The sequence below is a fragment of the Lingula anatina genome, chromosome 3 (assembly GCF_051362555.1).
Source record: "Lingula anatina isolate TDL-2025a chromosome 3, LinAna3.0, whole genome shotgun sequence".
Classification (NCBI taxonomy): Eukaryota; Metazoa; Brachiopoda; class Lingulata; order Lingulida; family Lingulidae; genus Lingula; species Lingula anatina.
In genome coordinates, this window is record NC_141769.1 from 19959706 (window position 1) to 19973022 (window position 13317).

Here is a 13317-nt window from a genome sequence, read left to right on the forward strand (position 1 = left end):
ATCTGGGCCAAAATCCATCAGCATTGAAAACGGTTGAACGCCTGAAAGTACCCTATTGCTGAAAGATGTGTGCGCCTCACGTATGTTTGCTTTTGCCTGTGGACATATTAAGCTATCGTTTCGAAGGATAACGCCATTGCACAGCGCACAATCAACGTTAGCGAATAAGCCAAATGATGACCACATGTGTGAACGCTCATCGGGACGGTATTCAGTAAAAATCATTACTGTCTCCATTTTGGGGACTTCTGTCGTTGACTCCGATACCGGTGGGGTGGAATTCGTGGCAGAAAACAGATTAGGTGGTAACCCTCCGACTACCCACTGATGATATGCACCGCATCTGGCTATCTGTTCTTCGTCATAGTTCTTCCAAAGACCTGTCACGTTGCAAGTTTGAATAAGATCGCCATATTCAAAAGGTTGAAATGGCGCCATCCACTCTTCGTACCATAAATCTACCGATAAGAAGTCCACGGTAATGTTGTCAGAATTTTTGTTGGCATTTGTCCTACACATGTGCATATCACCCTCCATATGAGAGCGTTGCTTAAACAGAATTGAACAACTCGGCAAAGATACAATTTGTCTCAACAAAGAAAGTTTGTCTGTGGAATTTCTGGGCAATGAATTGATTACGTCTGGCGATTTGCAGTGAAAATTAAGCAGCCAAGGCTGTATCTCTGTATCATTGTGACAAAGAGCACAGAAAAGATTTCTATACACCACACGACTTGTCTTGGACCAGACTGGTAGGTCTCTTTTGGGGTCTATATTGGCTGTTCTACCCGCGTTGAAACATTCCAAGGAGGTAATATTGTCGGCATTTGGCGGACAAGACGTTACCATTTTCACCGCGTTCGACATACCTAGCAGAGTAACACACGACGTTTGGTTCAACTTATTCTTGTTATTCTTCAACCTCCTTATTTCAGCTTCCGAACCATTAAAAGCGACATCATGACAACAATCTCCATAAGCCATGCAGGTTTCCGGGTCACAACTGCAGTAGGGCGAATCATCTCCGTAATGTCCGCAAGAGAAAGTGATATTTATCAGTGGACATAGCCTGTTTATTTCTTCCTCGTTTCTGTGAAAAATTCGCAGGAGGTGTGGTAAATCATTTTCGTCTTCACTTGATGATGATAGGTTAGTTTTCACAGCACTGCCAACGTTCACAAACGCACAAACATGCAAGTACCAAACTAAAGCCCTGTTTGAGAGAAACATGTTGCGCTGTGTGCGGAAAAATTCCGTTTTATCCGAGTTAGCAGGGCAGAGGCGTTAGTATAGGCACTGTAGCTCATATGTCAGAACAGTAGAGTAATCAATCTAACCTTGAAACAAATATAGTGAACATAATTATGCCTTTAACCTCTAGGATTAACTCGACTTGAAACTATTCTATTTTCTAAGTGCCCAAGCAGATCATATATAATGCATGTTACAAGAGTGCCTCTATTCCCTCTGGGTAGAATATATATAGGAAATTAAAAATAATAAGTCCACAACCCTCTCACATGTTTATTAAATACATTTGATTACACAGGAAATTGAATGGTCTTCATATGTTATTTTCGTTGCTTTACACATATTATTGAAAATATGATAGCATAGGCCTACCTGGTTCTTTATTCAGCTTTTAATGTTACATGTTAACATTGTCTATGCTACTTCCGATGCAACTGCATAGCTACATACGAGTAGAAAGTAAAAGAAATAATTTAATATGGTTGATGATTGTCTATCAATTGATGTATACAGGATCAGAGAAGTTTTGGACTCTTTTTTTTCTCGTGTTGCTGATTGTATATATAGAGCAACTCTAGTTGGAAGGATTCATACTTTATGGGTTTAGTAATTTTCATGATAATAATTAACTTAGTTATAGAGACACGTCGGAAACCGTTCATTATCTCAGACAAATAACAATGCAGCAAAAATGACGATTGGCCACCCTTTGTGCAGAAACGTGTAAGGTGGTAAATAAAACAACAGAAAAGGTAGTTGGTGCTCCACAAGTGTTTATTTTTATTGCACTGATTTTGAGATGAAAAGTTCACATGAAAGTTACTGAGAAAAAGCTATTTTTCCAAACATACGCCTTTATAACGATTCTAGAACAACCCCCCTCCCCCCCCCCCCCTCCCCGGCAATATCCCCCAAGACTTCCCAGGAAAGAAAATACTATATTTGAGGTATTTATATAATTCTTGAATATTTTACTAAATAAAGAAAGAAGACAGGAAATGAAAATATGAAGTATTGGGTATAAATTACAAGGTTCAGAAAGTTCACTTACGTGCATACGTAAATCATGGAAGGGAGCCGTTACTTGTTGGATCCTATAGAGGCAGATTTTGTAAAAATTTTAATAAAAAAAATAAAAATAAATAAAAAAATACCATTCTGTCAGTTTTTTCAGTTCTGTCTAAAACTGAACAAAATTTATGCCATTTTTTGTTTGTGAGTTTTCTGAGTAACAGGTTAAGTAAATCATAGAAAAAGAAAATAAGTTTGAGACAGGAAATCCGATGGCAAGCACATTTCAAAATAATTGTGATTACAGTCATTTTGGTGGTAAAATATAATTTATTATATATCTCTGTGCTGTTTACCAAGTATTTATTGTGGAAAATATTAATCTCATAAAGAAGAGTTGTTATCCCAGTACGTAATTACCAGGCTATTTAAAGTGGCCATTTATAAAAAAAGGTTGCGATACAGATAAGTATAACGTACCAGGTGTACAGGGCCCAAAACTGGCGGTGTGTATTTGGAGCCCGCCCTTCAGAGATGCGAATCCAGTTGTGACTCAAACTTTGCCACTTCCCATCCAAATTAAATTGCATCATTTTACACAGAGGAAATCGTGGGCGATGTGTAGAGCATAAGCATACAGACAACGGAGACAAAAGAAAACAAACATCATTGGCAGATTATTCGTACATGTTATTGAAATTATATAGACATGGAAGCCTTTTAAACATCATTTACTATTAAATAAATCATTAGTATGTCACTTCATTTGCATAACTACTCTTCTAAAGAGTGAAATAGGTGAAAGAATAGTACCTTTGGGAAATTGTTAATTTCCGTAATGGAAATGGCACCTTTTACTGGTACTCTTGTTGTCGGATAATGGCTTGATGATAGATCGCACCTTAAGCGAATAATCTTCCCTCTGGACATGATTCACCCTTTCTGTCTAATGAGGACGTTTTAATTAAATTCCTCTTACTACACTGCTCCTCCTCCGATCCCCCAAATAATTAATAATAAGCAAATAAAAAATTACAATATAAAATAAATAAACAACAGTAACAATCATGATCACTGGAGAAGCATTCAGAGAGCGCAGACCTCCGCAAAGGAAACTCGATTCTCACTAATCATTCCTTAATCATTTAAATAACTCAATTTCCATTTGACTAATTAATAATAAACTAAATAATGAGCTAAATTCTCAAAAATCAAATTAAGTTACAGCTAAATCTCCACCTTAACATAGCCCATTTCCGACCTATCCTGAAAATTTTATTAAAATCCGGCCATAATTTTTGAAATATACGTTTTTACCAGACAGACATACAAATAACAATTAATAATAAACCACGAATTGATTAAATAATTATTGGATAACCGAAATCTAATCAATTTGAAGTTGTAGCTTATTTGTGATCTATCTACTGACATCAAAATCCAATCTTAACTTTTTGAGTTAGGCTGGTGGCAAACTAACTAACAAATAACATAGAAAACCACCTTATTGGCACTGGTAATAACAATAACAGTATCGTAACAATAATAGCAACAACACATACATAGATGACAGAGGTTATGCCATAAACAATCAAATCAATCCTTAACATATGCATAAAATAGAAGAACTAGACTTTTTCTTCGAAATGAGTTTTGTTTCATATTGAGTAAATTAAATACTTCTCACACACGTGACAAGGGCCTGGAGACACATCCTGTCCGTATAGCTCACATGACCTCAAAGAGTAGTAGTAATAGTAACTTGCCTTAAACAATTGCCTTAAGTAAGTTAGGAGTTGGCATGCACCTTACAGGTATTTAATAACATGCTTTTTTTTAATAAAATTTACATCGTCATTTTCATCCACCCAGGTGTGTGCACATGTTACGACGAATAAACTGTTATGACCAATTCATCACGTCAGTTTCTTATATAGGATCTGAGGTTGAGATCTCAACACTGGGCAGTTATCAATTACAAAGCCTTATGTTTTTATTAAGTATTATTCTTTACATATCAACTACTTGGTGATAAGCTGGGTAAAGGCAGTGTTTTTTTAAATGACGAACACCCACGCTGACAATTCAACTAGCATCTAAATGCATAAATTACACAGGGAAAATTCACACAGACATATTCCCATTTCCAAATTTAGGCACATTTCAATATTTCCCTATGTACCATTTTGAGCATATATTTATCAGATTTAAAACTCCAAGTCAGATCAAAATAATGGAAGATGCAACAATGACAAAAAGACAAAAAATGGCGAAACAAGACATTGTTGGTATTTTATGTGAACATAAAAGCAAACGTGATCCTAACCTTACTTCCAGTCCGTCAGCTCTAACTGATATTATTCTAACATTCAGTGCTATGATTAACAACACTCTGTAGGACAAAACCATTCCTCAGATTCAAGTTCCTCACAACTCACTGACTGGAATCTTATGTTAATCCATTAGTTTGTTCGGTGTTTATCTCACTTTATTTATATTATTTTCTGTGTTACTACAGTAACCATTCAGAAGCTCAGTATTGCTTGTTGATTGGCCAACATTTTTATTCCTTAGGTCCCCTTCATTGTTCAGTAGCATGTCCATACTATTATCTTTTTCACTGGAGGGAACAGTTTCAAAACTACTTCTATTCCCATCAATTTGGTTGAAGTTATCTGTCGCAACATTTTCAGACCCAGTGACTTGGGTAGTACAGTCTTTGGTACCCATGTTCTGGGCAATACAGTTCGTGGTACCTGTCATTCGTGCATTACTGTCAGTGGTGCCAATGACCTGGGCAGAACAGTCTGTGGTGACCGTGAACTTGGCGGTACAGTCCCTGGTACCCTTGAGCTTGGCGGTATGGTCAGTGGTACCCTTGACCTGTGTGGTATAGTCTGTGACAACGGTAAAATTACCACTACAAGAGCCAGACTCTGTATTGCACATTTCAGCAGTTCTGTCTTCTGGAATTCTTTCACCAGCATCACATAAATTAGCACCAATTTCTTCAGCGTCTTTGTCACTTATACCAGACAGCTTTGAAGCCATGCTTTTTCTTTTCACATCTGTCTGCACCTTTTTCTGGAACATTAAATTATAAAGTCTTATCAAGCATCTCAAAACACTCAATAATAACAACACTACATCAATCAGTGCTTTAAGACTTTTGAAGTATCTTTTGTTTACTCTGGTGAACACAATTTATCTTAGTGTCTTCTCAATCTAACTTTTAAATAAATAATTTCTGTATGAGTAATATTTTAAAGCAAAAAAGACAAGTCACTTTTCACCTTTTTAAACTGCCTGTTACTGTCATGCAATTTCTGATGCTGGCATAGCTTTTGCTGAAATTAAAATAAAATATCACTTTACTGCCCCTGGAGATAAATACACTGAGTATAAAAACCATGAACATTTTACCATAGAGATGTTCTTTTTAAATATGACCTTATCCTTATTTTCTAGAAATATCCAAATCCACTATGAAAAAAGTGTTAAAAGTACATTCTGATACAGAACGCATGTAACAGTTAGTTTTGAATTTTAAAGTTACATTTGAAGCCAGTGTGAATTTGCATAAAGTCCACTTGTACAAGTTTCTTAAAAAACTCAAAAAGAGTCAACATGCCAAGGGATAAACCTAATTAATCACTCTATCAGCTATAAAATATTTTTACAACTGCACCATCTTCAAAAATTCTGGCCGTAAATTGGCCTCTTTATCTCTCCAATCTGTAAAAATTTGCCAAATTGGCCATGTATGGTGCATTACTGCTGCTCACACAAAAGCAAAATTATTCAAATGAGTTGCCAAAAACGGCCAAGGTTATATGTAGCACAGAAAGAAATTTTTTTTAGGAAATATAAAATTCTGTTCTTTGGAATTTCTAAGTTATTTTATTTGAAACTATATGGTGGCATTTGGTCAGTTTTGTGGCAAATGTGCAACTTCAAATGCATCTTTAATAAGGCAAAAAACAAGTAAGCACTGAAATACTCAGGACAAAAAGCTAATTAAGTATGTTCTCATGATTCTAGTATTTCCTTCAACTCTTTCTTCAATATACTATTTCAGTATCTTCCTTCCTCAAAATAAGTATAATACATACTTTTGTTGCAAATGTCCTGCTACACCCAGTTTGTGTACAGGGAAACCTCTTCCCGTCATGGTACGACTTCAAGTGGTGCGTCAGGTTCCTCATGTCTAAGTAGGACCTGGGGCAGTTATCGTGGGGGCAGGCGAAGAGGTCCCTCTCTCCACTGTGAACTGCTTCATGTTTTCTCAGCCACTCTTTCCTGGTGAATGTTTTCTTACAGGTAGAGCAAGTGTGAACTGGAAAAAGATGACTACTATGTAGCATCAATCAGTCTTGATTGAATGTCTTAAATTTACAGAAAAGTACTGGTTAATAATGTCAACTGAAAGCATTTGACATTGATACATTTTACAGATTCAACTACTGAAATTGGTTTCAACATTTAATATTACTTGGTTTTGTTACTTTTGATGTTATAACAATCAAACCATTTAAACATTAAAATAGCTTTTGGTGCTAAAAATTATAGAAACAGTACTTTATAAATTTTATCAGTTATTTCATAACTGTCATTCAATCTTTTAATTAATGAAATATGCAATAATTTTTTTTTAAATAAAGATCATACAAGTATGCACTATAAAGTAACACCACCAGATCGCATAATTACCTTTAACATGATCCTTTGAAAGGTGTTTTCGCAGTTGTGACCATTTTGCAAAGAGGGCATCACAACCTTCGTGACTGCACTTGTAGCCTGCAAAGTGATTAAATTTGATATTCATTATTTTTATTCTTATTTACCTATAAGTTTTAATTTTCCTGAATATTTACCAAAGTTCCTCAACAATGTAACAATATCTACACTTGACCAAAAAGGTCGCAAACATGAAATTGTTCTTCAATAATGAAAATATAATGAAGTGGAGAAATCTTCAGTGTGAATAAAATAAGTAGTGAATGGTGGGTGCATTATCCATCAATATTGGGTTAAAATATTTACTTTCGCTCATATTGTTGCTTTATAATAATTCAAAATAATGTTGTTTCCAAACTTTTTAGGGTAATTTATATGCAACAAAAATATATATAAATTTAAGCTTTGAGAGCAAATGTTTAATTAAAAAAATGTCTGATAATGAATAATGGATTCAGTCGATTTTAAAAATAAAACTATTTAAACACCCTAGTAATCAAAAGTGGTTAAAAAGAATATATCTCTCAGCCTCTATGACAAGTTTAATGTTATCTCATTTGATACTAAGATTTAATGTTTAATTCCAAATAATGTCTGAAAATGAATAATGGATTCAGTCGATTTTAAAAAATAAATTTATTTAAACACCCTAGTAATCAAAAGTGGTTAAAAATAATATCTCAGCCTCTATGACAAGTTTAATGTTATCTCATTTGATACTAAGATTTAATGTTAGGCTGAATATGTTAAAAGTCTACTTATTTAAAAGGAAAGTGGTGGTGATCAACAACTGTTGCTCTTTACAAATGTTGCAGATATTATTACTAAAACTTAATTATAATAAAAATATTATTAACAAAACACAAAACCTTAGTCAACATTTCACATTTGCAATTTTTATCAGCAGATAATTTTATCTTTAATCTCATCTGAGTACAGAATTTTCCCTTGCTAAACAGATTAGGGACAGACCACTAGCTACATTACATACCTTCATGTACTTTTTCGTGTTGTTTTAACTTGCTTGGCAGAATAAAGCTTAGTCCACAGCCTTCAAAAGGGCACCTGTTTGAAACAGAATAAAAAAAATATGATCATTATATAAACATGTGACACAAAAAAACTAAAACACTGTTTACTTTTTCTAAAACACGAATAACCATATAGCAATTAATTATACAGACAGTTGAAAATTACTCCAAACTTTTTCTTCCTGTATCTATCTTTCTGCAAAATGTCTTTCAAAACTAGAGAAAAAATTCACTTTAAATCTAATGTTGTACTGATCAATCAAACATCATTGTTTTTTTAAGAACCACAAATGCTCTTCACATTCTTTTGAAATGGGAGAAAAACTACACAGAACTCAATACATTTGCTAGTGACATAAATTATCTACACAAAAAACCCTGTGGGTCTAGGATTGAAAGAGAGATAAAATAAAACATTAATTACTTGATAAAATAGTACAAGAGGACTATCCTTCCATAACATGTAGGGCACAGGAATGAAAACAACACTGCCCAAGAGCAGTTTTGTGAACTTTCACCGATTTAACTTCTTTGGGGGAGGGAGAGGAGGGAGGGGGAGAAGGGGCCATTTCCAAAATTAACTGGACACAATATAATACTCACTTATAAGGCTTGATGCCAGTGTGTTCATAACTGTGGACTGTTAAATGTTGATGCTTCTTGAAACTTTTACCACAGCCAGAATATTCACACTAAAATTGTAAATAACATAAAAAAGGTTATTAATAAATTATAAATATAATAAGTAATATACAAATACTTGTAATCTGATTAACTTCTAAATACCAGTTTTCTTCCAAAAAAAATGTAATTGAATCTTATTTTTCCCTCAGTGACTTGTTAAAAGTACCCTTTACAGGATTTGCCAGGATCTGCCAAAATAAATTTTCCTCAGAGAAACAGCAAGTTATCCTATTCATGAATCATTGCTCCGCCTGGCCCTGCATTTGGCTTTGGGAAATTTACAAATGCACCGAATGCCCCTTTAAACATCCTTCAGGAAAAGCTTCAAGGAGGTGAGCGGTCGTTACATACCACATACTGCCGCAAAACATGCATTCTCTTCATATGCCTCTTCATGATATCCATGGAGGTGAAAATCAGAGCACAGTTCTCATGAGGGCAGCTACAGGATATAAAAATAACAGTATTAAAGCTGACATGGGCCAGCATCTTCATTTTCAAATGTTTTAACAAGTCAGGGGTGAATTGAGGCCGTCTTCTCTGTCTTCTGGAAGACTGTCAGATTTTCAAGTTTACATTGATGGGTTTTAGTATCTAATTTTTTCTGTCGGAAGACGGTCAAAAATGATGGATGGATCAACAAAAATCATTTGGAAGACTGTCACAAATTCAGCACATGCCAGCTTGTTCATGAATTTCAGCCGCATTTGCATTAAATTTTACCACGACAATCACAAAGGTCAGAAGTGTCTGTTTTCTTACTAAATCTTGAGTGCCTTTTTATGAAAACATTTATTACAATAAGTAAGCAAATGTGAGATTGTGACTGGGTCAGTAAATTAGCCACTGGGGGTTACAGTAAGTGTAACAATTCGTAGTTTGAAAGTGAAGAAGCTTGCATGTATTAGTTTTCAATCTGTTGGGGTTAAATAATTTACTCAGCAGATATATTGATAAATAAAAAAGTGTTCTACGTAATGCAATACCTTTTAAAATTCAGTAGTTATCAAGCCATCTTTGTTTTGCTGCATTCTAACAAGTAGGATGACATCTCACCATCACCAAGCATGACCACATTTTCACACAATGAAATGACGCAATATTTCAATGTATAATGTAATATGTGTTGCGAAATATGAGAAGGCCGAGAAGATAATAACGACACTATAGGTACACTATGAAAAATTAAGTTTTATTTTAAGGTTTTATTGTCTTTAAGGTATCCTGGATATTGTTAGAAGCTTCCCAGGATATAAAGGGCATTTTTACAATCCTGGGCACTTTTCAGATTTTCCCACATATTGCTAATTAACAAATTACATACATATGATCAAGAATTCTTTTATCACTATGTTAGAGAATGGTGTAAGTGAAGATAAACACTGAAAATAGAAACCAAATATCACCACCGAGTCCAAAGTTATGCTAAAGCAAAGCCCGAAAAATGACAAAAAATTTTTCCCGTTTTAGTCATATGAAATAAAAAGCAATCTGAAATAAATTAAAACAGTGTTTGACATTGCATTTTTTTTTTTTTTGGATTATAAAACACTCAGTAGTATGGTGGAAGCAAAAAAGTTTAAATATTAACAGGAGAGAGGTGTGTCCTAGAAAAAAGTCTTTTAATGGCATGTTGGTATTTCCGTTAAACGAAATGTCCATTCCGAAACAAAAATAAATTACTTTCAGAAAATATATCATAAAACATACAGTATAATTAACCATCCTTATCATTATTTGGGTGTATTGGTATTGTTTGTATCAAATAATGAAATCTGCGCGATGATTCTGGAGCTTGACATGGAGTGCAAAATAACCCTACCGTATTTTTCCGTTAAATTTGTCCATTCCAAAACATTGGGTTTCTCTTACATAAAAAGAACATGTTGACACCTAGCCTGTTACAATATATATTTCTCTAAAGCCCAGGACATGTGATATCTATTTTTATATAAGAAAACCCCAGTGCACAGAAACCCATTTAACTGTGGCCTTTTTTGAGAAGCTTGTTAAAAATTGTCCATTCCGAAACAAAGTACCTTTACATTGCCAATGTTATAAATAAAGAAAATTCTGTCTTTAATGCTGTATTTTTCACTTGACATGAGCAAATTACTGTAAAAGCATCATGCATATGACATAAAAATGATAGAAAAACATTTCTTCAATGGCAACTTTTTAAATTTCTATATATATCCTCAGCAAAAAAATTCATTTTAACGAGACAGCATCTTTTCTTTGGATCTACTAGAACTTCCACTGCATATTTTCCCAAAGTTCATGTATTTCAAAGTTAAATTAACAATTAATTGAAGAGATTATATCAGTATAAATAGAAATATAGGCAATTTGGATGCTTTGTATCGGAAAGGACATTTTTTAACACATTGTCTAAAACACTTGTTTACTCTTTGGTCTGCTCATCTATTTATTATTCATGAGGAAGAGGATGATGGGAAGCACATCAAATTTATGTAGAATATAATTTTGAATAATATAGCTTACCTTACTTTAAATATTGCTTACTTATGATGTACATAAAAGTATACGAAAATAGTTATGAGGCTACACGTTAAAGTTGCGAGAGTCAGTTCACTGGCACAGTTTACAGAGGTGCTTGCAGGCAGACACAGGTTATAATTAACTTCCTGTGATTATTTATAACATATATATACATACATCATGATACATCTATATATATATATATATATACCATTTAAGCAATTTCGTAAATGTTAAATAAATGTCCATTCCGAAACACAGGACATGCCTAAAAGGACATATTTAAAAATTTAATTACTAAATTTAAACCTGACCTTGTCAAATAATATTTTATACAGCTATGAGCTGTAACAAAAGGAAGTAGAATAGGGTATAATGGAGTGTAGAAGACTCTATTTTATGTCATGATGAAATACTAATGGAGTAACATTTAAAAAAAGAATCAAAAACTATCCAAAATGACCAATTAATGTAATAAAAACAGTTCAGTTTTAATCTAGTTAACTCATATTTTGTCCAATGATTGCTTCACCTGTACCTTGTAAACCAACATACTACAGTATGAGATCTTAAGGCAATTTCATAAATGTTAAATAAATGTCCATTCCGAAACAAGGACGTGTCTAAAAGGACATATTTTTAAACATGTCTTTACTGTTGGTAAATCTGACATTGTCAAATAATATTTTATACAGCTATGAACTGTAACAAAAGAAACTGGAATAAGGTATAATGGCGTAAAGAATACCTGGAATATATCTCAGAATCAATATTTAATAAAATAAAATTCCAGTAATGAATTACTAGTACAGAATAGACAAAACAAGCACAAAATATAATAAAAAGACTTCAATTTTAGTTCAGCTTCCACCTATTTTGCCCAGTTATTCATAGACTTTACCTAAAACTTATAAACTCAAATACTACAATATATTAAAACAATATCATAAATGTTTAAAAAATGTCCTTTCCGAAACAGGGATGTTTCGGAAAGGACATTTATTTTAACATGACACTGCAATTAGCACACATGTCCGTGCAAAATAATATTTTACACAATCATGAAGCATAACATAAAGAGCTAATGCAAGGTAAAGTGAAGTACAGAAGTCCTCAGAATATCTCAGAATCAAAAACTTCATGGAGTCACATTTAATACTGAAACAGGAAAATTACAAAATATCATTGATTCGTCAAATTTTGGATATTTTCATCCATTTCTTTTGCAAATACATAAAAGAGCAATACTCTCTGAGTAAAACTAAGTGGTTTTTTGGAGATCAATACCTTAAATTATCATAAAAGTCACACACTTCAAGGTTTAGCTTATGAAAATTTGAAAAATGATTTTCAAAATTCAAATAATCATATCTTTATACATACACAAGGTTTTATCTCGGGATTGTCATATCTTATACCCTTCAGGTCTATACTTTCAAGAAAAGTACAAATTTCAACACAATAATGACTTCTATTTTTGACCCTTGGTGGGAAAAAAAGGAGCCCAGGATTGTAAAAATGCCCTAAATAAGACTGTGGGGTTTTTTTTAAAACATATGGAGAACGCATTTGAACTGTAATTCTGGCATATTTTCAAAATCTTTGAAAAATAGATATCATGAACACAAATAATAATACCTTATCTGTTTTACTTTTTTCTCCTCCTCAGAGTCAGTACAGTGCCAAGTTTCCTCATGTCTTCTCAAATGTTGGGACCTGCTGTAGCTCTTGTTGCAACCTGGCCATTTGCAGACATATGGACGCTGATAAAACAATGTTAAATAAGAATATAAAATCCACATAAGCCAATAGTAAAACAACTGTGTGGGGTTTACAGTGACCGATCACGACATCATGAGAACACTGATGTACCACTGATTAAGAACCTAAACTCTCGGTATTTCTACAGTGTAGCTGTACTTTTTAAGGTATCTTACCTCTCCTGTGTGGGTTCTTAGATGGCATTCTAATCTGCTAGGTCTCGAAAATGACTTTTGACAATCTTCGTAGGGGCACACGTGTTTCGTGGAAGCCATCTTTGTTTTGCTGCATGAACTTTTCCAATGTTGGGGATCTAGGTACAAAACGGTAAAAATGAGTG

General features: G+C 33.7%; 1 protein-coding gene across 2 annotated transcripts; it reads right to left on the reverse strand.

Moving 5' to 3' along the window:
• Nucleotides 1-2931: 2931 nt before the first annotated feature.
• LOC106155272 (transcription factor IIIA-like) lies at nucleotides 2932-13311 on the reverse strand. 2 transcript variants are annotated; one of them, XM_087007886.1, is made up of 9 exons: nucleotides 13154-13311; nucleotides 12855-12979; nucleotides 9066-9156; nucleotides 8634-8722; nucleotides 7991-8064; nucleotides 6973-7059; nucleotides 6375-6598; nucleotides 5556-5609; nucleotides 2932-5346 (listed from the first exon to the last, which is right to left on the reverse strand). In XM_087007886.1, the coding sequence occupies exons 1-9, from the start codon at nucleotides 13250-13252 to the stop codon at nucleotides 4741-4743; spliced, it is 1449 nt and encodes a 482-aa protein (XP_086864012.1). In that variant the 5' UTR covers nucleotides 13253-13311; the 3' UTR covers nucleotides 2932-4740. The 2 variants fall into 2 exon arrangements, with proteins under 2 accessions (XP_086864012.1, XP_086864013.1); XM_087007887.1 differs by lacking the exons at nucleotides 12855-12979; nucleotides 13154-13311 and adding an exon at nucleotides 9701-11396.
• Between the last annotated feature and the right edge of the window lie 6 nt (nucleotides 13312-13317).

Excerpts from the sequence above, each read along its gene's own strand:
- LOC106155272 (XM_087007886.1), bottom strand. The coding sequence starts at position 13,252 with ATGGCTTCCACGAAACACGTGTGCCCCTACGAAGATTGTCAAAAGTCA. Across the intron at positions 8,065-8,633 it reads ACTGGCATCAAGCCTTATAA|GTGCCCTTTTGAAGGCTGTG; the intron begins GTGAGTATTATA and ends TGTTTCAAACAG. Across the intron at positions 7,060-7,990 it reads ACACGAAAAAGTACATGAAG|GCTACAAGTGCAGTCACGAA; the intron begins GTATGTAATGTA and ends ATCACTTTGCAG.